Source organism: Schistocerca piceifrons, chromosome 3 (genome assembly GCF_021461385.2).
Source record: "Schistocerca piceifrons isolate TAMUIC-IGC-003096 chromosome 3, iqSchPice1.1, whole genome shotgun sequence".
NCBI lineage: Eukaryota > Metazoa > Arthropoda > Insecta > Orthoptera > Acrididae > Schistocerca > Schistocerca piceifrons.
The window spans coordinates 879,280,585-879,307,656 of record NC_060140.1 but is presented as its reverse complement, the minus strand read 5'-3'; the positions used below and the strand labels follow the sequence as shown (position 1 = coordinate 879,307,656).

At 45.0% G+C, this 27,072-nt stretch overlaps 2 protein-coding genes and 2 non-coding genes across 4 annotated transcripts in view; 3 read left to right on the top strand and 1 right to left on the bottom strand.

Annotated features, from left to right (window-relative positions):
• Nucleotides 1–27,072, top strand: part of LOC124789146 — an 892,841-nt gene that overhangs the window by 814,508 nt on the left and 51,261 nt on the right. The gene's annotated exons all lie outside the window — the stretch shown is intronic.
• The window catches only part of LOC124789145 (SH3 and multiple ankyrin repeat domains protein 3), a 192,524-nt gene continuing 176,001 nt past the window's right edge, over nucleotides 10,550–27,072 (top strand). The window contains 1 exon segment of the mRNA XM_047256439.1: nucleotides 10,550–10,644. Within this exon segment, the coding sequence (XP_047112395.1) occupies nucleotides 10,550–10,644 (95 nt within the window).
• Nucleotides 14,366–14,442, bottom strand: Trnas-cga. The gene has a single exon. It is a non-coding gene; the product is annotated as a tRNA-Ser (tRNA).
• On the top strand, nucleotides 14,971–15,045 carry Trnas-uga. The gene has a single exon. It is a non-coding gene; the product is annotated as a tRNA-Ser (tRNA).

Genomic DNA, 27,072 nt, shown 5'->3' with positions numbered 1-27,072 from the left:
GCTTTATACGGATGATGCTGTGGTATATCGAAGAGGTTGTAACAATAGAAAATTGTACTGAAGTGCAGGAGGATCTGCAACGAATTGACACATGGTGCAGGGCATGGCAATTGAATCTCAATGTAGACATGTGTAATGTGCTGCGAATACATGGAAAGAAAGATCCCTTATCATTTAGCTACAATATAGCAGGTCAGCAAGTGGAAGCAGTTAATTCCATAAATTATCTGGGAGTACGCATTAAGAGTGATTTAAAATGGAATGATCATATAAAGTTGATCGTCGGTAAAGAAGATGCGAGACTGAGATTCATTGGAAGAATCCTAAGGAAATGCAATCCAAAAACAAAGGAAGTAGGTTACAGTTGTTCGCCCACTGCTTGAATACTGCTCAGCTCTGTGGGATCTGTACCAGATAGGGTTGATAGAAGAAAGAGAGAGAGAAGATCCAACGGAGAGCAGCGCGCTTCGTTACAGGATCATTTAGTAATCGCGAAAGCGTTACGGAGATGATAGATAAACTCCAGTGGAAGACTCTGCAAGAAAGACGCTCAGTAGCTCGGTACGGGCTTTTGTTAAAGTTTCGAGAACATACCTTCACCGAGGAGTCAAGCAGTATATTGCTCCCTCCTACGTATATCTCGCGAAGAGACCATGAGGATAAAATCAGAGAGATTAGAGCCCACACAGAGGCATACCGACAATCCTTCTTTCCACGAACAATACGAGACTGGAATAGAAGGGAGAAACGATACTCAAGGTACCCTCCGCCACACACCGTCAGGTGGCTTGCGGAGTATGGATGTAGAGTAGAACAACATCGCTACTACAATTAATAAAGTATTCAATGCAATTCCACCCTGTGGTCGTCCCCATCTGCGAGGATATTTTCAAGGGAGTTCATAGCTTCTTTGAGTGTCCTATTCACACCCTGGCTCGCTACCGACTGCGGCAATATTCCGTTTACGCCCTCTCCCGAGCAGTTGCATGCTCTGAATAGTCGTTGTCGGTTGCCGTCGCCCACTGTCGCCGTCACCCCACGGTGAAAGACTGGTACACATTTCCTTCAGCACCGGCATCCAGATGTCTTACACTTTCACGTCATTCTCTTTCCTATTGAAATTCCTGTGGTGCTTAATAATCTCTATGACCTCTCTGTATATCTTTTCATGGTATCCGTTTGTGGCTGGCAGTAATCGAGTCCTATCAAAATGAATACGGTGGTCTCCTGGCTGCAAAGCATGTTCCGCAGCAGCTGATCTGTCCATCTCCTCCCTTCTACAATTCCCCCTGTGCTTTTTTAGTCGTTTCTTGACCGTTCTTTTTGTAGTACCCATGCACCTCTCTCCACAACTACACGGAATTCTTTAACTTACTCCTTTTTCCAGCGGTCTGCGAACACCCTTGACCAGTTTTAGGTGATCCTGCATCTTCCGTGGGTTTGTAGATTACCACCATGTTCCATTTTTTCAGTATTTACATATACATCCACCGATTTCTGTTCCATTCGGATAATTCTTTCCTGTGGCCGAGCGGTTCTAGGCGCTTCAGTCTGGAACCGCGCAACCGCTACGGTCGCAGGTTCGAATCCTGCTTCGGGCATGGATGTGTGTGATGTTCTTAGGTTAGTTAGGTTTGAGTAGTTCTAAGTTGTAGAGGACTGGTGACCTCAGAAGTTAAGTCCCATAGTACTCAGCGCCATTTTTAATTCCTTCGTGGTGTGTTGTTTTTTCCCTTCCTAGATTGTATATTGAGAGCAATGCAATAACGTAAAAAAAAAATCCTCAGAATATCCTTAAATATCAGAGCTGTAGTCTGATTCCTTCATTTCTGCTTTCCGAACGCAGATAATTGTCTTTAGCACTCATTCAGTTTCAGTTTGTTCACTGCTCTGCTACTGACGCTGCAGTCTGGAGTGCTAAATGACGCAATGATTTTCTCGGATTTTTTTTCAGGCCGTTTCTGTCTCGCCTACTTCGGCTAAACGCGATATTGCACTTTCTGCAATCCGAGGAACGAAGCGATGCGTGTCCGCTGATACGAGCCTGACTTCCCGGCACTGGTTCCCGTGGAACGCCGAACAATTCCTTGCGTCGCACATGAATCGTGCTGTATTTTGCAATGCGATGTAATACATATTGTATAAGTAAAAGGCTCTCGTTTTTATATGTAATTCACTTTCACATAAAAGCAAGGAAACTTTCATCTCTGTTCAATGACAAGTATCTGATCACTTTTTGCACTCTCGCCATTTTCATCAGTGATGTACGAGATGATGGTGCATTATGCTGTTGAAAGAGCAGTTTTTAGCGTTCCAACATTGGTATTTTTTCAGCCAGCTCAGGTTTCAAACGATCCAACGATTAAGCGCAATAGGGTCCCGTTATAGTTCTGCCTTTTTCCAAGTAATCTATGAGGATTATTCCTTTGTAATTCCAAAAACAAACAGTGGCCATCGCCTTATCAGCTGACAAAATGGTCTTTGCATTCTTAGGTGCACGTTCTCCATTCTTCGTCCATCGTTTTGGCTGCCGTTTTGACTCTGCCATGTAAAGATGGATCTAGGTTTCATCAGTAATCAAAAATCGGTGCAAAAAGTCTTACTGATTCTGATTAAACATCGCCAGACATTGTGTTGAACTGTTGTGCCGGACGCGCTTTTGCCGGATGAACAATGGCGAAATTTGGAAATTTGTGTGGTAAGTTCTGTGGAACCAAATTACTGAGGTCATCGGTCCCTAAGCTTACACACTACTTAAAGTAACCTAAACTAACTTACACTAAGGACAACACACACACCCATGCTCGAAGGAGACGACTCGAACCTCCGACGGGGGTAGCCGCGCGAACCGTGGCAAGGCGCCCGAGACCGCGCGGCTACCTCGCGCGGCAACAATGGCAACACTCATCTCGGATACAGCTTCTTCATAGCCAGTTATCGGTGAAGGATATTGTCACTCGCTCAGTTCAGATGCCTTCAGTCTCAATAATATCACGAATTTTTATTCAGCGGTGTTGCATTACCTTATCATGGAGCTTGTCAACAAAGTTTCAAAAATGGTTCAAATGGCTCTGTGCACTGTGGGACTTAACATCTGAGGTCGTCAGTCCCCTAGAACTTAGAACTACTTAAGCCTAACTAACGTAAGGACATCACACACATCCATGCCCGAGTCAGGATTCGAACCTGCGATCGTAGCGGTCGCGCAGTTCCAGACTGTAGCGCCTAGAACCGCTCGGTCACATCGGCCGGCAACAAAGTTTCCTTTGTGGTGATCTCAATTGAACGACCGTAGCGTGCATCGTCTTCGATGCTTGTCTGATCAAGTTTAAATTCATTAATCCAAAATTCAGTGGTCTCCAGTGATGGTGCAGAGTTGGCGTGAACTTCATCCAATTCTGTTTTGATTTATGCAGCAGTGTAACTCCTCAAAACTCGGTTTTCTCGATTTTGTATCGTTGTCGACATACTGACCAATTCTGAAGACTGTCAACAAAGAACTGCACGCTGTACATTGGTCAATCCTTTATACGATCCTTGGAATAATCAAGCTTACCAACCATGAAGACACAACAAAAATGTTCCATTCTGTCGTGGAAATAGCAGGCTTACCAGACCACCCTTCAGCCGGTCTGTGTATTGATTTTACTTTTGTTTTTGTACATACAAGTTTCAGTTTGCTTCGAAATGGGAAATGATTAATCACAAACAAGAGTAACGGGGCAGAGCAGAAAAAGGACACATGCGAGGAAAATAGAGCAGTTAGCTTTTGGCGGGACACAACGTGCGGAACGGCGTTGTGTACTTTGGAGTGGGCAAACTGTCGGCCACGATCCGCGCAGCAAACAGAAGCGGCAATCCCTTCAGCGCCACCCCTGCCTGCCGCCTGCCAAAAGGAGGGGGCGGACACTCGCTGCAAGCTACAAAGCGACCGCCTCGGTACGTGTCTCGTCCGAGATTGGGGGCCATGCGGGAGCCGCATCCCCATTTGGAAAAATAGAAAAAGACTGTTTCATCGGTGGTCTCCGTATTGCCTCCTCCATGTCAGCTGGCTGTGTGCCAGGGGTAATGAAAGGTATTTCTTATGCCAGTCGACACTGAAAGGCATCTAACGAGGTCCAAACATACATGGAAATGGAGATATTAATAACCTCTTTTTTGAGTTGGATGTCTTGTTAAAATAGGAGTTAATGACAAAGAGGCCCCTTCCACCCTACCCTAGCAAGAATGACAAATTTGCTTTTGACATGTCATCGTCTCATTACGTTATAAAATTCGGTCAACGTGTTTTTCTCCAGTCGGTGGCTTAAACGTATGTGGACAAATTTCCAACTTCCGCCTCTCCTGTATTGCGACGGTGCACGCCTGCTCAACCATTGCCAACTGGATTGTTGATTGAAGCGTGTGGTGAGCGGAAATAATGACTGATGGCAGCCGCAATTTTTGTACGCTAGAGGAGGGTCGGGGGAGGGGTATGCCCAACTTATGCCCAGCGGTTCTACGCGCTTCAGTCCGGAACCACGCGGCTGCTACGGTCGCAGGTTCGAATCCTGCCTCGGGCATGGATGTGTGTGATGTCCTTAGGTTGGTTAGGTTTAAGTAGTTCTAAGTCCAGGGGACTGATGACCTCAGATGTTAAGTCCCATAGTGCATAGAGCCATTTGAACCATTTTCCAACCCGTTCCGCATTTCATCGTATGAGTTCTGTGATCCATTTCTTTCCTGGATGAACTACACTGTCTTCTGGGAAAATTACCTTCACATATTCGATTGGTTGATCATTTGACAGATCGATTGATTTATTTATTTATCATTATCAGCAATGTCAGTTGACTGCAGGACAAAGGCCTCCTCTAGAGTTTTCCTCGTATTGCGGTATTAAGATATAGTGCTTTGATGTTAATCCTACGCGCCGTGTATCCTCCTTCCATTAGGTCGTCATCTCAGTCTTTTCTTATTTCGTTTTATCTAGCAGATATCTGCCTTGCTTCATCTAGTGTTCATTCACCTGCTACAGATCCTTTCCATTTCCTTTTCGCTACAGCCGTAACAGCAACTTGCAAATCCCATGGTGTGATATGCATTAGCAAATATTGAACGAAACTGTAGAACGGAGCAATACATATCAATTACCACTTCGTTTGGTACTCGTACATTTTGGAAATACTTTAGACTTGATTTCAACAGAATTTGTAATAATAGTCCGTGAGAAACAAAGCATTGCTTCTGACTATGTGAGTGTTACGATTAATAGCTAAGTGCTACAGCTTTTATGAGACTGGTTAGGATACCGAAAAATTTAGACTTAAAAGAGGAGTATGGTAAAGAAATTCCGCATCATTAAAAACTATTCTCAGCAGTCCCAAATGACGTTTCAAGAGCGTTTGAACAAGGAAAACGACGAAGACTTAAGTATTTCTTTAATTTTTAATATAGGGATGTAATGGGAATAAGTGCAGATATTTCTGTTGGTGACTGAACAACAGTACAGAAGTTACGTCATTTGGAGACTAATAACAATTATAACTATTACAAATCGGGTAGTTCCTTCAAGTATGTATGGCAAGGGCAAGCCTTTAATGTTCATTTTCCCCTGGGCAGCAGGGTGTTGAAGTGTGGACGCAAAACGTTTATCTACAGAGACAGGCGTAGTCCGCTTAGTGGTGAGTTAAGACCTTGCAGAAAGCATCAAGTCGTAAAGTCGTAAAGTTTGTGACGTGTTTGTGGGAAGACTGTTCGACACAGAGAAGCAACCAACGCCGGCCGGAGTGGCCGTGCGGTTCTAGGCGCTACAGTCTGGAGCCGAGCGACCGCTACGGTCGCAGGTTCGAATCCTGCTTAGCATGGCTGTGTGTGATGTCCTTAGGTTAGTTAGGTTTAATCAGTTCTAAGTTCTAGGCGACTGATGACCTCAGAAGTTAAGTCGCATAGTGCTCAGAGCAATTTGAACCATATGAACCAAACAACCAACACCCTGTATGGCATTAGGACGCAAAACGTTTCATGCATCTTCATCTTATCTGAACGACCTTCATTTAGCGGTTGTTTGCCTTTAGAGCAGGTAATCTTCAATACTGAATGAAAGAACGTAGCAGAACAAGCTTAAATAGTAGGCCAAAAATAAATGTACGACAAAAAACATACAATCGACATTTCGAAAAGAAATTAGGGCATATTAACAGCGAAGTTACAGAACCAGTTAATTAATTTTTGTATTTAGAGCACACGAAGACACTGGATGGACAGCAAAAGAAGTAAACGGAAAAGTATTATTGGACTGAATGGAGTTTCGAGAACTGTGCTTCCGATGTGCCTCAAAGGAAGATTAACAAACCGTGTGTGTTGCGATTGACTGGCGATGAAATGAAACAATATCGAGCGCTTTCGTCGATTATGACATCCTAAAAGCCAAGGATCAACGCAGTCTGGTAGATGCTCTGTTTCTCGGTTTTCGAAAAGCATTTTACTCAGTACCACTGCTACGCTTATTATCAAAAGTACGATTATGTGGGGCATCAGACGAAACATGGGACTGGATTGAGAGTTTCTTGGTAGAGAGGACCCAGCATGCTACGAAGGTGGTTTGAAAAGTTCTCGGAACGGAATAGAAAAAAAGTACTTATATCACAGAGACTTTTTTTTTCAATGTACTCTCCTTGTAGATTAATGCACTTGGTCCAACGATGTTCCAGTGCCTTGATCCCATCTCGAAAAAGTGTTTCCTCCAGGCCTGCAAAATCGTTGTCAACTCCGGCTATCAATTCTTCGTTTGAAGTGAATCTTCGTCCACCAAGAAAAATTTTCAGTTTTGGGAAGAGATCGAAGTCTGACGGTGTCATATCAGGTCAGTAAGGCGGGTGTGGCAACAGTTGATACCTTAGTCCGTGTAATTTTGCCATGGCGACGGCACATGTGTGCGGGCGAGCATTGTCTTGATGGAAGATGACTTTCTTCCTTGCTAAACCTGGCCTTTTTTCCTTTTGTTGCAATTCGTCCAGGAGGTTAGCATTCTATTCTCCAGTAATTATTTGCCCATTGGGGAGATAATCTACAAACAGAATCCCATTCGCATCCCAGAACACTGATGCCATGACCTTTCCCGCCGAAGAAATTGTCTTTGCTTTCTGTGCTGGCGGAGAATAAGCATGTTTCCCCTGTTTTGACTGTTGTTTTGTCTCTGGAGTATACTAGTGCAGCCAAGTTTCATCTGTGGTCACAAACCGGCGCAAAAAACATAGTTCTTTTCTCCTAAAATGGGTCAAACTTTGTTCCGATATGTCCATTCTCATGCGTTTTTGATCCAGCGTCAAGAGTCGCGGCACCCATCTTGCAGATAGTTTCTTCATTTCTAATTCTTCAGTTAAAATTTCATATACCCTTTCAGATGATATCTGGCAAGCGTGAGCAATTTCACCAAATTCAATCGACGATCCTCCGTCCCCATTTTTTGCACTTCTGCAATGATTTCTGGAGTAGTGACACATCTTGGCCGACCACTACGCGGGTCATCTAAGCTCTCCCGACCAAATTTAAATTCATTTGACCACTTGGCAACAGTTGAATATGAGTGAAAAAGAGTTCCCCAGTGTGTTCTGGAAATCAGCATGAATGTCCTTTGCTTTCATACCTTTCTTTACGGAGCACTTAATCACTACTCGAATCTGATTTTTTTTCCATCGTCGCAAATCACTACGCGGGAACAACAGAGGCACGTCGCCGCCACAGCTCTCTTCCAAGAGCACTGACGTGGCACGTGTTTACAGGCAACAGTCCAATGAATATCACGCGAACAACTCGTTGCGTTAGCGCTGACCTCTCGTGGTGATTCGGAGAACTTTTCAAACCGCCCTTGTATCTTGGATGGAGAGTCATCGAAGTAACTTAGGTTGTACCCCCAGGGAAGTGTATTGGGGCCATTGCTATTCAAGTTGCATATTAATGATCTTGCGGACAATATTAATAGCAACCTCTGACTTTTCACAGATGTTACAGTCATATACAACGAAATATAGTCTGAACGAAACTGTACAAAAATTTAGTCAGGAATTGATAAGATTTCAAAGTGGTGCTGTGATTGGCACATTGCTTTAAATGTTCAAAAGTGCAGTACTGGGTACCTCACATAGTATCATGTGAATATAATGTTAGTGAGTCACAATTGCATTTATGTGCCCAAATCATTCTCTAGAATTGTCCAGAATGTTCTTCAAACCAGTTGCGAACAATTGTGGTACCGTGACGTGACATCGTTGTTTGGGAACATGAGGTCCGTGAATGGCTGCAGATGCTCTCCAAGTAATTGAACATAATCATGAGAGGACCCAGTCCATTCCGTGTAAACACAGCCGACACCATTATGCAGCCACCAGCTTGCACAATGCCTTGTCTACAACTTAGGTCCGTGGCTTCGTGATTTCTGCTCCACACTCGAACGCTACGACCAGCTCATTAGCCCATTAATGCCAAATTTTGCTGCACTGTCCTAACTGATACGTTCGTCGTACGTCTCACGTTGATTTGTACCGTTAATTTAACGCAGTGTTGCTTGTCTGCTAGCACCGACACTTCTACGCTGCTCTCGATCGTCAAGTGAAGGCCATCGGTCACTGCGTTGTCCCTGATGAGAAGCAATGCCTGAAACCTGGTATTCTCAGCACACACCGGATTTCGGATTTTTGAACTCCTTATTACTGAAATGGAATGCCCAACTACCATTCCGCGTTCGGAGTCTGTCAATCCCGTCGTGCGGCCATAATCACGTCGGAAACGTTGCCACATGAATCACCTGAGTACAAGTTGTAGCTCCTCCAAAGAATTGCTCTTTTATAACTTGTGTACGCGATACTACCGCCATCTGTATGTAGGCGAATCGCTATCCCATGACTTTTACCTCAGTGTACTACAACCGCGTAGATATCGCCCCGGAGTGGATCGTGAGGATAAGATTAGACTAATAACCGCACACACAGAGGCATTTAAACAACCCTTTTTTCAGCACTCGATATGTGACTAGATCAGGAAAAAGCCTTAATAACTGCTACGGTGGGACGTAGCCTCTGCCGTGCGCTTCGCGGTGGTTCGCAGAGTATTGCTTTAGATATACACTTCTGGCCATTAAAATTGCTACCGACAGGAAGAAGATGCTGTGATATGCAAATGATTAGCTTTTCAGAGCATTCACACTAGGTTGGCGCCGGTGGCGACACCTACAACGTGCTGACATGAGGAAGGTTTCCAACCGATTTCTCATACACGAACAGCAGTTCACCGGCGTTGCCTGGTGAAACGTTGTTGTGATGCCTCGTGTAAGGAGGAGAAATGCGTACCATCACGTTCCCGACTTTGATAAAGGTCGGATTGTAGCCCATTGGGATTGCGGTTTATCGTATCGCGACATTGCTGCTCACGTTGGTCAAGATCCAATGACTGTTAGCAGAATATGGAATCGGTGGGTTCAGGAGGGTAATACGGAACGCCGTGCTGGATCCCAACGGCCTCGTATCACTAGCCGTGGAGATGACAGGCATGGCTGTAACGGATCGTGCAGCCACGTCTCGATCCCTGAGTCAACAGATGGCGACGTTTGCAAGACAACAACTATCTGCACCAACAGTTCGACGACGTTTGCAGCAGCATGGACCATCAGCTCAGAGAGCATGGCTGCGGTTACCCTTGACGCTGCATCACAGACAGGAGCGCCTGCGGTGGTGTACTCAACGACGAACCTGGATGCACGAATGGCAAAACGTAATTTTTTCGGATGAATCCAGGTTCTGTTTACAGCATTATGATGGTCGCAGCCGTGTTTGGCTGCATCGCGGTGAACGCACATTGGAAGCGTGTATTCGTCATCGCCATATTGGCGTATCATCCGGCGTGATGGTATAGGGTGCCATTGGTTATACGTCTCTGTCACCTCTTGTTCGCATTGACGGCACTTTGAACAGTGGACGTTACATTTCGGATGTGTTAAGATCCGTGGCTCTACCCTTCATTCGATCCCTACGAAACCCTACATTTCACCAGGATAATGCACGACCGCATGTTGCAGGTCCTGTACGGGCCTTTCTGGATACAGAAAATGTTCGAGTGCTGCCCTGGCCAGCACATTCTCCAGATCTCTCACCAACTGAAAACGTCTGGTCAATGGTGGCCGAGCAACTGGCTCGTCACAATACGCCAGTCAGTACTTTTGATGAACCGTGGTATCGTGTTGAAGCTGCATGGGCAGCTGTACCTGTACACGCCATCCAAGCTCTGTTTGATTCAATGCCCAGGCGTATCAAGGCCGTTATTACGGCCAGAGGTGGTTGTTCTGGGTACTGATTTCTCAAGATCTATGCATCCAAATTGCGTGAAAATGTGATCACATGTCAGTTCTAGTATATATTTGTCCAATGAATACCCGTTTATCATCTGCATTTCTTCTTGGAGTAGCAATTTTACTGGTCAGTAGTGCAGATTACGTTGCACGTGGTCCGTCAGATGAACGACTAGGTTGTTGGCGTGTGCAGCGAGAGGTTGGGCGCGCGGTGGAGCCCGGCCTGCGATGACTGCCCCCGGCCACTGCCTAATGAACATGCATTATTCATGGCGCGGGGCCGTGCCGTACTCCGCCGTGCCGAACACCGAGCCCGGCCACAGGTAGGGAGCTGGCGAGAGCAGCGGCCGGGTAGCCACGTCCTTCTCCCCTGTGTGACGTGCACGGCGGCGTGCAGAGTTACTCACTCCTAGTTAAGCTGCTCGATACGCGAGATTAATTCCTGACGCAGGAATCCTAATCAGTAGGACATCACCAGTACTGGCAGGAACGGTTATCCTAGGCACAAATTTCATATCTCACTGCATTTACGATTATTAATTGCAGGTACTATAAACAAAGATTTGGCAGCTTGTGGTCTAGCGGTTAGCGTCTTTCTCTCAAGATCGCGGAGACCCGGGTTTGATTCCCGGTCTGGTCTGAGATTTTCTTCGCTCAGGGAATGGGTGTTTGTGTTGACCTCATCATTTCGTCTAAGAGAAGTATAAACAGTCTTTATCAGAGGAAAAATTCTCCTGTCGGAGCACAAAAACGTATAAATACAAAGTATCTTAGTAGTACTGCGGTGGCGAGCACCAACCAATACTAAGTTAAACTAAAGTAGTAAGTTACTAAGAGAGAAGGAAATCAGCGACTCCAAGTCGAGAGTACTGAACTAAAGGAGTGAACTCTAAGGAGTAAATTTACTCCCGAAGTAAATATATTTACTCCATAGCTTATTGAGAGCACTGTCAGTGATTGCAGTACTACGTTAGTAATTTAAGGAGGAAATAAGGCCAAAATTTACTCCTAAGCGGTAGTAGGAGTAAAGTTAGAGAGTAAGATGTGTTCTATGCTTTCTGAGTGTTAAATACAAACTTTTATGGATTACTTGGACTAAAAAGAATATACGGAAATGGAAGAAGAATTGGTGTGCTGGAGCCGTTACTACTGCGTAATTCTGACAGAAAGCGTGCTTTGTCTCCTAGGCTGCAACTTCTTTGTGGACTGCCAATCTTTCGCACTGCTGCTTTTCACATTGTAGGAGGCGATCTCATCAACATCCATCCTATTATATACTCTCTCTCTCTCTCTTATATATATATATATATATATATATATATATATATATATATATATATATATATATATATATATATATATATATATATATATATATATATATAACAGCCGACCAGTTGCAATGGATAAAGAATTCTTTACCTAGGTTTCAACAAATTTAAATTTGTCTTCTTCAGAAGGTGGCAATTTTACATTAGTATGGGCTGCTGTATCATCGCCGTTGTAAAAACGGTGATGATACAGCAGCCCATACTAATGTAAAATTGCCACCTTCTGAAGAAGACAAATTTAAATTTGTTGAAACCTAGGTAAAGAATTGTTTATCCATTGCAACTGATCGGCTGTTTATAATTTTATTACGTGGAACCGTTGCTGTTGTGCAGCTATGTTTAAAATACTGATATATATATACTTTGTGACATACCGCCAGTCCACAAAGAAGTTGCAGCGTAGGAGACAAAGCACGCTTCCTGTCAGAATTATGCGGTAGTAACGGCTCCAGCACACCAAGCAGCGACTCGATAGGTTCCATACGAAACCAAACCGCTCTTTGAAATCACTGTAGCTGTACATCGCAAATGGGTCCTCTTCTCTCCATTAAAGCCCTCATTCTTGGGATGTCTACTTCTTCCTCCATTTCCTCATATTCATTGTAGTCCAAGTAATCCATAAAATTTTGTACTTAACACTCAGAAATCATATATATATGTATATTGCCATTCTGGAGCACAAGCAGAAGTATACATAAATCTCAAGAATTTCTTTTCTATCAATACACATATCTCTGATGCCAATATGAAAATTTTGAACGTGGTAAGCCTTTGGCCGGGTTCCACGTAATGCCCGCTTTTGGGACAATGTTACAGTTGCTGCACAATTTTTAAATGGGCAATATGAGGGGTTTCTTGTTATAGATAGTGGGTAAGCTCGATCAAAACATTTTAGTGACTCCTGTGTTTCGATCCTACGCAAAATCCGAAGGGCGCTACAACAGAGCCCATATTTCTTAATAATTAAAATGTCCTTAGCTACGTCCATGTTTTTGGACAGCATGGCTGTGGAGATAAAGCAGCGATTGGTATGATTAATCAATTATTCAAAAACACTCTTAATCGCATTTATTATTATTACACCGCCAACCGGTTTCAACCCGACGTAGGGGTCATCTTCTGGGCGTTTACACCATTGGTCGACTGCTGGTGCTGTCAGTCCTGTCTACATAACGGCAGGAAACTATTTGATAGTTTTTGATTGAAAGTTCGATAAACGCACATCTATGTTCAAAGGTATAGTAATTAGCGACAGTAGACACAGTATCAGATGTTCCGTTTAACACATGTGAATTAATTGTAGAATTATTAGTGTAGAAATGATGCTCCACTTACATTCACATTTCCAGGTCATTTTCATTCCATTTCAACTGCACAAGATATGTCAAAGTGTTGTAAGAAGTGCGTTATGTGGTGCGGAGCTACTTGAGATACAATTGGCCAAAGCTAGGTGAAGTCGGTGGGCATTGTGGTGGGAGATATGCTCTTGGGAGCTGCTGGAAAATGCAAGGAAATTGTGTTACGGCCATCGTTTTACTGACGTAAGAGTGGATGTTTGGTTACGACTATCGGAGATGTGTGTATTTCGCGATAGCGAGTGCAGTCAGATGAGAGTTCCTGTGTAGAGAATTGTGAAAGTGACTTCAGATGACGGAGTATGGGACCGTATTTCGTTATACGTGGGATATACTTTGCGCATCAGAGTGTGGGGTTAAGGACTACCAGTCAGTACGGAGCTAAATCCTGCTGAGTAAATCAGTTACGTAAAATGTAAATCTAAAGTGTAGCGTGTGTTATTACTATGAGTTCCCTGATTTTTATGTTCAGTAGGCTTTTGATTGTTTTACGTTTGTGCCCTCAAACCTCTGACCGCAGAGTCATCAGTGTAGTCGATTGACTAGGCGCTTCCATAGCAAGGAGTATAGCAAACTATGTACGGCGCGGCCTTGAAACATCTACGACCTAACTTGTAATGAACTGAGTCGTACATTATCCCAAGGAAGTTAAGTCGCAAGTGATTCCGTAAAGAAAACACGAACACTTGCTTACGTCACTGTCACGCAACCGTTGCCCAGAACGTGACGCTTTCCTGTGTGTGGGACCTCCCGGTGTAGCAGAATGAGATAGCGCTGGCGGCCCGGCATACATGCCATCGCTCCCCCCGTGGTGTGACGCAGGGCAGGCGTCGCTATTGATTGGCTGCACCGCCAGCAGCAGGCGTGGCGGCGGCAGCATCTGCAGACGTTGTCTCCCTGCTAGAACACCTCACTGCCGTAACGAACGACTCGCACGCCAGGAGGAAATACGTACACCTGCGGATAAAGTAGACTACCTCGCTGCTAGTGAGCCACTGTAACCATCACTGGGCAATGACTCATCTCGAGCCCCACCAAACTAAACAACTCGCACTCAGTATGGGCTTTTTTGTCAATCGGTGGACGATCAGACAACTCTGTCACTCTGACGGTAGCCTAGGGTGCGTACTGCCAACTTCACATCGCCTCGGAAACACCCGGAAAAATCACCGTGGTACAGTGTTGGACCATACGTACGACCGACGTTCAATAAGTAATGCTGCGCATTTCTTTCCTCAGCCAATTTCGGTTGAAATAATGCGGACTCTGTTACAGGACATCATTGAATAGACCCAGAATGAGATTTTCACTCTGCAGCGAAGTGTGCGCTGATACGAAACTTCCTGGCTGATTAAAACTGCGTGCCGGACCGAGACTCGAACTCGGGACCTTTGCCTTTCGCGGGCAAGTGCTCTACCAACTGAGCTACCCAGGCACGACTCACGCCCCGTCCTCACAGCTTTGCTTCCGCCAGTACCTCGTCTCCTACTTTCCAAACTTCACAGAAGCTCTTCTGCGAACCTTGCAGAACTAGCCCTCCTGGAGGAAAGGATATTGCGGAGACATGGCTTAGCCACAGCCTAGGGGATGTTTCCAGAATGAGATTTGTCAGGAAGTTTCATATGAGCGCACACTTCGCTCCAGAGTGAAAATCTTATTCTGGAAACATCCCTTAGGCCATCCCTCCGCAATATCCTTTCTTCCAGAAGTGCTAGTTCTGCAAGGTTCGCAGGAGAGCTGCGGTGCGGCTGGCCCCGGTGGAGGTTCGAGTCTTCCCTCTCTGTGTTTGTCATTAGGATAATTTAGGTAAAGTAGTGTGTGAGCTTAGGGACTGATGACCTTAGGAGTTAAGTCCCATAAGATTTGACACATATTTGAACATTTTTGAGAGCTTCTGTGAAGTTTGGAAAGTAGAAGACGAGGTACTGGCAGAAGTAAAGCTATGAGGACGGGGCGTGAGTCGTGCTTGGGTAGCTCAGTTGGTAGAGCACTTGCCCGTGAAAGGCAAAGGTCCCGAGTTCGAGTCTCGGTCCGGCACACATTTTTAATCTGCCAAGAAGTTTCATTGAATAGACACGCTTCAGCCCCTACAGTTTCATAAACTTCCAATAGGTGGCAGCGCTATTCGTAGCCATCAAAATAGCGACTGTAACGAAGGTGCATTCCAGGTAGCGAGCTGTCATCGAGTTTCTTTTGGCAGAAAACCAGATCAACGCAGATGTTCGTAGGCGCTTGCAGACCTGGCATTGAATAAAAGCGCGGCCAGTCGCTGGGCGAGGCCTCTGTAACTATCACAACAAGGACGCGCAAACTGTCCGATCTCCCGCGTGCCGGCCGGCCGCACACACAGCTGAGGCTGCTGCATTGTTGGAACGCGCGGGCACTCTCATTGGAGGTGACTGACGGATTGCAGTCAAACACGTCGCTGCACAACTGGACATAGCTGTTGGTATTGCTGACGCACTCGTCCTCCAGTTGGGATATTCAAACGTGTGTGCCCACTCGGTTCCTTGCCGACTAAGAGAAGACCATAAAGAGCAACCAAGAAAAATCTGTGGAGAACTACTTAAGCGTTACGAGGCTGATCGTGACAATTTTTTGTCGAACGTCGTCACAGGCGGTGAAGCATGGATTCATCACTTCGAACTCGAACAGGTATTCCGGTGCTCATACCTTGGGTTCTATTGGTGATAAAAAGGTAGGGTCGAGTGTTCTGGATAGACTTAGGGTTACAGGCCATTTGTACAGCCAACTCACTGATCCTCTTAGAGTCACTTTTCTGCATTAAAGGTTCAAAATATAAATATTACACACTTCGTCCTCCGGTGCTCAAACCTTGTGTTCTCTTGGTGATAGAAAGGTAGGGTCGAGTGTTCTCGATAGCCTTTGGGTTACAGACCATTTGTACAGCCAACAGACGGATCCTCTTAGAGTCACTATTCTACATTAAAGGTTCAAAATATAAATATTACACTCTTCGTCCTACTTAGGCAAAAGGAGCAAATCGGTTGGTCCTTTTTGCGTTTGATGTGATATACGGTGGACTTGATGGGACTTATGGAGATACCATTAGTTACTGGGCGGTTCCTTGCGAAACCCCCAAAAAGGGGCGTTTTTACTATATTTTTGACGTCACCAGCGGACCAAAATGTAGCCGAGGATTTCAAGACGGCTATACACAGCAAATGGCTGCAGTTTTCGCAATATGTTCCTAAGATCCCCATCTCGAACAAACATAACAATTTCTTGGTTTCTTTATCCTTTCTCAAGATACAAAGGTTCAAAATTACCCTACTTCTACACGTAGGATCAGGTATGAGGCGAAATCTAAATATACTCATAATATGAGTACATAACCACAGCAGATTGCCCAAATTTTAACGGTATATTCTCTAGGCATTTATCTAGAAGATCCATCTCCCAATTTTAAAAAATATTTATTCGTAATCGAGAAACACCCCAAATACTTGTTTTTGGGTACCAAAACCCAGCCTCGGTTCCGAGACGGCTATGCACACTAAATGGCTCCATCAACCTCGAAAATGTTCTTCATATCTTTATGCGCTTCAGAGATACAGAGGTTCAAAGTAACCTTACTCGTAAACGTCAAATACGTAAGTAAAATCCGGTATGAGGTGAAAACGTCGTGCTCTACCACAGAGAAAAATGCTGTAAACTGTCTCTGTTATCATGTGGGAACTAATTGTATAAATTTTGCTGATCAATATATGCCCCGCTGCAGCACGGAAAAGAAGGCAACCAGTAGAAAAATACTCCTACCGGAGCACAAGAACTTCGAGTATGTTCATGTTTATGTAAAAGACTTTAACTGAAAAGTGGGGTACTACTTGCCTCATTCTGCCTCAGCACTTTTAAAAAGGTTCCCAAAAATTTTCACATACAAACATATTCGAGATTTTTAATTTGCCGAGAAAGAACAAGAGAGTGGCAACGGCAAAGAGATGGGAAAGTAATAAATTTTGAAAAATACTAGACAGTGATTGTGGTATAGAAAGAGCGAAGGAGACAATAGCAGTGCGAGAGAAAGAGATGGACACAGTGGCACTACAACATAGTTGACAGTGACAAAACAGTGGTAGGAGACAGTGCCCGCGGGGAAGAAAAAGGAGCAAGAGGAAGTGGATGAGAGCTAGTAATAATGAGAGACATGCATGAAATGGCAACGAGAGAGAGAGAGAGAGAGAGAGAGAGAGAGAGAGAGAGAGAGAGAGAGAAGGAACAGTGAGAAGACACAGCAGCAGTGGGAAGGAATGAATGAGACAGTAGCCGTAAGAGAGAGCAAAAGAGTGAGAGTGACCGTGAGAGGGGACTGTTGGACAGAACGAAGACGATTGTGGCTGTGACGGAGGAGCCAATGACAGAGACAACGAGATAATGGCAATGAGTTGGGCTGATTGAGTGAGAAAGGGCAACTGGCAGTGGATGGGTATGAGGAACTTATAGCGATGGCCTGGTGGGTGTGAGTGAGTTACAGTTAGGGGTGTTGTGGGAGTTTGAGGTGAGTTGCACGTTAAAAAAAAAGCAGGAATATTTTCGGATGCCTAAAGTTTTGGGAAAATTTGTGAAGGTGGGGAGGAAGGTAGAATGACGCAGCTGGTAGCCCACTTTTCAGTCAAAGTCTTTTAAATAAACAGGAACATATTCGCGTTCTTTGTCTCCGATAGGGGCATTTTTCCACTTATCTTTTTGTGTGTGAACGAAATCCATTGATAAGCTAAATTACTATTGCTGCTTCACAGCTGAGAATTTTGAAATTTGACGTGCACTGATAAAGTTTCTATGTTTTACTGTTATTCTTAATTGAGCAAAACATTAAAGACCTTCAGCCACGCATTGTTGTAACATCTTACTTAAATTCAATGAAGTATAAGGAATGAGATCCAACACATCTGTGACATATAGCTTTTCAGCACATGCCCATACAGCCATCTCAAAATTGACAAATCGGTTATGACGATATGATCGTAGGGACAACACAACACCCAGTCTCTGAGCGGGGAGAAAATCTCTGAATTCATCCGGTGTCTGCTGTCACGCCTATGTGATAAGAACTCCAAACACCGGAACACTACTCGAGAACTGACCAAACTAGCGTCTTGCTTGCGATTTTCTTCACAGAAGCACTGCATTTTCCAAAACCCTTCGAACAAGTATAAGTATTCCATTAGCGTACCCCAGTAGTGATTTTACGTGAGCGTCCAATTTCATATCGCTTCTTGGCAATATCCCTAAATACTTACACGATGTGAAGGACACAAGGTGTTCCCCACTAGTCGTGTATCGGATAGATAAGAGCTCTTTCTCTCTGTTATAGGCGTTATCTGACAGTTATTCACATTCTGAAAAGAGCTACCATTCATTACTCAAAGTAGAAACTTTGTCGAGGTATTTCCGTATTTTCTTACAGTCGTCCAACGACGATACTTTTCTATAGAGAAGAGCATCGTCAGCGGAGAAATCTTGTAGTCCTGCAGATAAATCGCTTGTACAGGGTGTTGGGTAATTCCTGTTACAAACTTCTAGGGCTTGTAGAGGAGAGTGAGTATGTAATATTTTGAATAGAAACTCACGTCCAGAAACGTACCGTTTCCTTTCTACGACGGTTTCAAAAATGGTTCAAATGGCTCTGAGCACTATGGGACTTAACTTATGAGGTCGTCAGTCCCCTAGAACTTAGAACTACATAAACCTAACTAACCTAAGGACATCACACACATCCATGTCCGAGACAGGATTCGAACCTGCGGTCGCGCGGTTCCAGACTGTAGCGCCTAGAACCGCTCGGCCACTCCGGACGGCTACGATGGTTTCAATTCAGATGTTTAGCTCATCCGCTTCTGCTTGAGGAATTGAATTAGGCGTAACGCAGTACAATTATTAGGTAACAATTCGGAAGAAAACGTAACTAAACATACATTTATCTCTTCAGCACATTCGTTTCTATTAACGCTTAAAACCTACGTGTTTACATTATTCCAGAACAAAATAATAACGTCCCATCGTGCCTCTCTTCATTTCTAGTGCAGCGGACAGAACTCATGCCAACGGATCTTCCTCTCTCTCTACACGAATCTCGAAAACTAAACTTTGCATACGATCCCACATGAAGTAGTACACACCATCCTGTCTACCCAATTGCATACCAAGGCAAGCAACTCTGAGACTTTTCTCTTTGGCTCAGCAAACGTGGACGCGTCACATATCTGATTGAAACCGTTACAGAACGTAAACGGTACGTTTCCGGACATGTGTTGCTGTTCAAAATATTATGTATTCTCTCCCCTCTATGTGTCCCAGAAGTTTGTAATGGAAGTTTCCGAACACCCTGTATGTGTTGAGAACGCTAGGAAGTCCTGCAGATACTATTTGATGAATGGTTTATACGTGTTGAAACATTAGAGTTTCTATTACGCTCCTTTGAGTCATACCCATTGTTACTTTCGATACTGTGAAATATTCGTCGTCTAGTATAACATACTGGTTTCTATTAGGAGAATTTTCATCGAGCGAGTCGCATACAGGGTGTAACGGGTATTAGTGCAGATATTTATGTAAGTATCACTGTGTTGATTGTTTTTTTTTTCTCTCTCTTTGTCGATCAGTCTTCCCACAAACTTTACGACATGATGTTTTCTGCACAGTCGTACCGCACCACCATGTGGACTACGCCTGTCAGTATAGATTAACCGTCTTGCGTCAACGTGTCCACACTTCAACACCTGATTTGCTGCCAAGGGGTAAACCAGCATCAGTAGTGTGCTCTTGCCACATGTACTTGGTGATACAGCAGTCCCGCTAATCGGAACCCCAGTAATCCGAATGTTCGGTTAACCCGAACATGGTAAATGTTAGTCTAAGTATGGAAAACTGTGCGGTAAACTGTTGTACATACACACTATTTTAATTTACAAAGTACAGTAAACATGTATTAGAAAAATTGGCAAGAAAACATTAGGTTTAAACAATGCATAACAATCAAAGAAAAGCTGTCAAACTTACTAAAATACAGCGGACATTTTATCCTTTCTTTTTAAATAACAAAAACTCACGTCATTGTTTTTTGGCGTAATGACGACAGTCTGTTATATGACGCATAGTTGCGCCATCGTCTCATAAACATCAAATCAGCAGGTGTAGCAGTGAGCTGTTCCTCCAAATAACGTAGCGCGAGGTCAAGGGCTTCTGCTGCGTCACTGTTTGGCACCAGCTCTCCTCTGTCGCTTTCAGACTCATTGTCACTTCCGTCACAGCAGTCCACTTCTTCCTGGTCTTGAACCACAGCAGCAGCTTAATCAGCGTCAGTAAGGTTCTCCACACATGCCCCATCCGCTGCCATCCACTCATCTACGTCTCCTTCACTAGCTTCTTCACATATAGGGATTGTCTGTATCATTTGTAGTAGATTTTCCTCTTCATTTTCAACCAGGTTGTCCTGCAATTCAAGATATGTCCACAGTTTTCTCCACGATTTTTTCAGAGTATTTTCTAAAACATTCTGCCATGCCTCAGTGGCCCAATAAACATCATCCTACACATTGGTCTTTTATGTTATCCACTAAAGGAATGATATCATCGTGGATCAGCATTCTTAAAAATTGTTTTCTGTAAATTAGTTTTAATCTTTGCAGTACGCCCTGGTCTATCGATTGTAGAAGTGGTGTAACATTCGCCGGCATAAACTTCGCCACAATTTCTCCATCAAATAAGTCTTCAGTGCTGGGATGAGATGGCGCGCTACCAATCAAAAGGATTGCACGGGAAGACAAATGATCTTTCTTAGAAAACCGTCGAACAGAGGGAACAAACTGGCCGTGGTATTATTCTTTGAACAGCTTACCATCGACCCATGCTTTTTTCTGGTTGCTGTAATATACGGGCAGGGACTTCATGTTGCAATTATTAAAAGCTCTGGGCCTAGCAGATTTGCCGATCAGCATTAAAGGCAGCTTGTGATTACCAGCAGCGTTGCTGCACGCTAATTAATTCACACGATCTTTGCACATTTTAAAACCAGGAGCATGGTCTTCTGCTTTTGATGCCAGGCTTTTTGTTGGCAATGCCGTAAAATTAAGGCCAGTCTCGTCAGCGTTATGGATTTGTTGGGGAGAATACTTTCCCTCTCTTATCATTTTTTCAAACTCACCCAAGTATTCCTTCGCTGCATCACGGGCAGAAGAAAGCTTCTCTCCAGTAATTGTTAGCAGATGGATTCCATGGCGTTTTTTGAATCTGTCCAACCAACCCGTACTCGCACTAAAAGACCATCACCATTTATTAACTTGTTCAGGTAAACAGCCTTCTCCTGAAGCAGTGCTCCACTCAAAGGAGTTCCCCTTTCCCTTTCCTGCGCAAACCAAAGGAAAAGAGCTTCATCCACTTTATCGTACTGGGACAGTTTCAAAGTCACCCGAATTTCGAGTGTTTTTCCCGAAGACGTTGCACAGGACTGTTCAAGCTTCACTCGGTTCTTCTTCCAATCACAAATGATTCCTATACCAACACCCAGTTCCGTTGCCAGTTTACCTACATTCTCACCATTGTCTATCCGCTTCAAAGCATTCAGTTTTTCTTTGAGTGTTAACGTTGTATATTTCTGTTTACTCATGACGAAAATACGTACACAACTATAGCACTCGGTCTTCAAGCCACTAGCGGCCCACCGAGACCATCTGACCGCCGTGTCATCCTCAGATGAGGATGCGGATACGACGGGCATGTGGTCAGCACACCGCTCTCCCGGTCGTTATGATGGTTTTCTTTGACCGGAACCGCTACTATTCGGTCGAGTAGCTTCTCAATTGGCATCACGAGGCTGAGTGCACCCCGAAAAATGGCAACAGCGCTTGGCGGCCCGGATGGTCACCCATCCAAGTGCCGGCCACACCCGACAGCGCTTAACTACGGTAATCTGACGGGAAACGGTGTATCCACTGCGGCGAGGCCGTTGCCCGTACACCACTATACCTGAAGGAATTCAATACAGCTGTTACGCTTGCCAGCGATCTATAACTATCATAACCAAGCGCTTTGCGAGACAACTGGCAGTGCACTGACCTCAGGCACTACAAAGGCCTCAACAATGCACAACTACAAGGGCAGGAAGTGAGAGTGAGCCACTGTTCCCACACTTGTTCCCATTTGTTACTATGGTATGGTGCACCTACTTATCTGCTTGGTACACTTCATTCGAAAAACTCGTCTCCGTAATTCCGGCTAATCCGAACAAATCGGTAATCCGAACAAGGTCCGGTGCCAATTAGTTCGGTTTGACGGTACTCTACTGTACTAACCAAACTACAAAACTTACGACTTGTAATAACCATAGTTATTGGTCTGGAGCTGACGTATTACTGATGTAATGTTGTCAGTATACCTTCCTCAGTGACCAACAGGGATATCTACATTATACCTATTACACCCTGTATTTGCGAAGGTGCTGGTTATTAGTGTCAGGGAAAAAATCCTAGAGATTTGTAACAGGTTGGCTGGTGCTTGACGTGTAGTGTGTGTAGCGTAGCGCACTGGCCCAGGGCTGGGCTGCGAAGCTGCGTGACGGAGGCCGCCGCTCATTAGGCTGAAAGCTCGCGGCCGTAGCCGCACGCCTGTGCGACACACAGAAGCAAACAGAATGCCTCCCACCTCTGACTAGCGTGCTGCTCCAGGCAGCGGCGAGGCGGGCCCTCAGGCTACCCAGCAAAGCTTCGCCTCGTGCGTGTCAGCACACCGCGCCCAACTCACACGAGTCAGAAAAGCCGAACCTCACATTTCCCAGCTGTAGCTGAACGCCACCGCCAGCAGTAACACGAGGACGTGCAGCAAAATCAGACCCTACAATTACGGGGGTGACTAGAGGTTGTGAACAACCATTCGTTGTTCTTGTAGTTGTTGTTGTGGTCTACGGTCAGAAGACTGGCTTGATGCATCTCTTTACGCTAGTCAATCCTTGGCTTGATGCATCTATCGACGCTAGTCAATCCTTTACAAGTCTCTGGCTGCGAAGAGTTGTGTCCAGAAGATGTTCGACTTTTATTCTTACTGGAGCAGCGAGTCTACTTTAATATGCGTCTGTCCGCAGCTCGTGGTCGTGCGGTAGCGTTCTCGCTTCCCGCTCCCGGGTCCCCGGGTTCGATTACCGGCGGGGTCAGGGATTTTCTCTGCCTCGTGATGATTGGGTGTTGTGTGATGTCCTTAGGTTAGTTAGGTTTAAGTAGTTCTAAGTTCTAGGGGCTGATGATCCTAGATCCCATAGTGCTCAGAGCCATTTGAACCATTCTTGAATGTGCGTCTAAGACGTCCGCGCCATGGAACGTTATCTCATATGTCAGCGACGATTTTTCCCGAGACGTTTGAGGTCCAACGATCCAGAGTTGTTTGCTTTTGTTCGCAGCTGAAAAATATTTTTTTTTTTCAAATAGAATTCATCTGTACTAAAGAGGCGACAAGAACGCAGAAGCAGGTAAATTATTTGTGACCACTGTGAACGCTGAAGAAATTTGCTATTGTTTGCGTGGATAGATTGCTGCGATAGAGGAGCTCCACCTTAGTGTTATGACATACTTTGTAGAAGCCTGACAAAGACGTGCACAGTTTGACCGGTAAAAATAAACACACTTACATGCATCTTCAGGAAAGTGGAAGCTCAATTCTACCACTAGTAGCATTTTCTTCTCGAGACACGACATCGAACATGATCGCTGCCTTCACTGCTGTTGCCTGTCTTGCAGTACAGGCGAAACCGGAAGTGAGGGATAAGAGTGAGAAGTCACCAGCTCAAAAAGGTTTTCTGATACGCGATCTTACGGACCCGCGCCGTAACGTGGTAACCAAAAATTATGAGCCTAATGACGCAGTAGCTGTACATATCGAATGGGAATACGAGCTGCCCACTCTTTAACTGCAATAGAGCGTCTATGATAATTCATTATGATATGAGCACATTTTTTTCAAAATGTAGTCTGTTAAGATGTAAGCCCAAACACATCGCGATATTCTGAAGCATCCGGAAACTCTTTCAAGCGAAGATCAAGCCTATGGATAGAACTGGAGACGTTCATCCCCAAGTTGCAGGTGGACCACCAGACCCCTTCTTGCCGGTAACGGGCGCAGACTGGCAGCAGAAATTTGCGGTGGGATTTTCTTAATTGTGACACGCTAGACTCAGAGGAGGAAGTCTTGTCAACACCAGTATTCTAGTACGAGCGTACCAAAAAGTAAGAAATTATTAGAGGCGGAACGCAAGCTCGGATTTGGGGAGAACTTCGCCGTGTCATATTTGAAGGAACCATTCTAAAATCTGTCTAAAGCGATTCAGGGAAAGCGCGTGAAAAAAATCTAAATCTGACTCTGAGGGAACTGGCAAACGACCTCAAATAACGGCAGTGAGTAAGGACCCGGGGCTGAGCGGTTGGCGCTGTGGTGAGACACTGGACTCACATCTCCGCCTGGGTATCCAAATTTGCATTTTCCGTGGTTTTCCAAAATCAGTTAAGGTGAATGCCCAAATGTTTCCTTTGAAAGGACACTGTCACTTTCCTCTCTTATCCTGTTGCTTATCGAGCATGTGCTACGTCTCTTAAGAATCCTGTTGTCGAGGAAAGGTTTGATCCTATTATTTCGTCATTCGGGCCTTGCGTCTTCGTACACTGTTACGTTGTTTCGGACCACAGCCTCTGCACGTGTCCCCACGAGCAGTAGCTGAACGCAAATGGCAATGTAGCTGCCTGCAGCTCATAAAGATACCTTGCTCCTTCAGAAAGCGCACATATAACTGTTCAACAAGGAGTTACATCTAAAGAATTCCTGGATGTATTGATGTTTTGTGCCTTTGAGAAGTCGTTTCTAAATGGTCACACTCATGCTGAATGATATTATATCGAGATATTCGACGCATCTGCCCACCACGGAAGGAGTAGATGAACCATTTAATAATATCATCGACATTCGAGTACGAGTACCGTGGATGTTAACAATCCAACTGCGTGCGGGATGGTGGGGGCGGGGGGGGGGGGGGGGGGAGGAGGGGTTTGTTTACGTGGGCGTGCACAGACTGTGATACTTTTGTGCGATATATTACCGCAAGAGAAATTGTGAGCTAAATGGGAAGAATATTTTACGACTGGCTGAATATTCGCCTCGTTATCGTCTCACGGAGATTACGTTCACCAGCGTCGCTGCTGTTACGCGCGCCGCTGTGAACAGGTACGGAGTGTCCACGCCAACTGTTGCGATCTGTCCCTGCTTCGCACGGGTCGCTCTAAGTAGCAATGGCCAGACGACTTGCTTGGCGTAGCGGCGAACAGTCTACCTATTATAGAAACCGTACCAAAATGAATAGTAGTTCCTGAGATTAGTGTTCACATACGAACAGAAGAAAACACGGCGGGAGACTTTAATTTACTAATATTTGCCAAACTGTATCAGGCGATTGGATACCAAATGTCCACAGAATACGGCAACAATTATACACTACTCGACATTAAAATTGCTACACCAAGAAGAAATGCAGATGATAAACGGGTATTCATTGGACAAATATATTATACTAGAACTGACATGTGATTACGCAGTTTGGGTGCATAGATCCTGAGAAATCAGTACCCAGAACAACAAACTCTGGCCTTGATGCGCCTGGGCATTGAGTCAAACAGAGCTTGGATGGCGTGTACAGGTACAGCTGCCCATGCAGCTTCAACACGATACCACAGTTCATCAAGAGTAGTGACTGGCGTATTGTGACGAGCCAGTTGCTCGGCCACCATTGACCAGACGTTTTCAGTTGGTGAGAGATCTGGAGAATTTGCTGGCCAGGGCAGCACTCGAACATTTTCTGTATCCAGAAAGGCCCGTACAGGACCTGCAACATGCGTTCGTGCATTATCCTGCTGAAATGTAGCGATTCGCAGGGATCGAATGAAAGGTAGAGCCACGGGTCGTAACACATTTGAAATGTAACGTCCACTGTTCAAAGTGCCGTCAATGCGAACAAGAGGTGACCGAGACTTGTAACCAATAGCACTCCATACTATCACTCCGGGTGTACGCCAGTAGCCGGCCGAAGTGGCCGTGCGGTTAAAGGCGCTGCAGTCTGGAACCGCAAGACCGCTACGGTCGCAGGTTCGAATCCTGCCTCGGGCATGGATGTTTGTGATGTCCTTAGGTTAGTTAGGTTTAACTAGTTCTAAGTTCTAGGGGACTAATGACCTCAGCAGTTGAGTCCCATAGTGCTCGGAGCCATTTGAACCATTTTTTTTGTACGCCAGTATGGCGATGACGAATACACGCTTCCAATGTGCGTTCACCGCGATGTCCCCATCTGTTGACTCAGGGATCGAGACGTGGCTGCACGATCCGTTACAGCCATCCGGATAAGACGCCTGTCATCTCGACCGCTCGTGATACGAGGCCGTTCGAATCCAGCATGGCGTTCCGTATTACCCTCCTGAACCCATCGATTCCATATTCTGCTAACAGTCATTGGATCACGACCAACACGAGCAGCAATGTTGCGATACGATAAACCGCAATCGCGATAGATTACAATCCGACCTTTATCAAAGTCGGAAGCGTGATGGTACGCATTTCTCCTACTTACACGAGGCATTACAACAACGTTTCACCAAGCAACGCCGGTCGACTGCTGTTTGTGTATGAGAAATCGGTTGGAAACTTTCCTCATGTCAGCACGTTGTAGGTGTCGCCACCGGCGCCAACCCTGTGTGAATGCTCTGAAAAAGCTAATCATTTGCATATCACAGCATCTTCTTCCTGTCGGTTAAATTTCGCGTCTGTAGCACATCTTCGTGGTGTAGCAATTTTAATGGCCAGTAGTGTAATTAACGTACGAATTATTATGAAATGTCGAAAGTACAGCCCACATTAACGGTGGTTTTGGTCTCAGTGGACGTGAACAGTTTTGCCAGAGCTTCGTGTGAGTGTTTTCGAAGTGTGACGGTTCCCTCAAACCACATAGCGATACGTAGTAGAATTTGGATAACATGCCGTCAGTTAAACACGTTGAACTCGTTACATTGTTCAGTTTCATAAA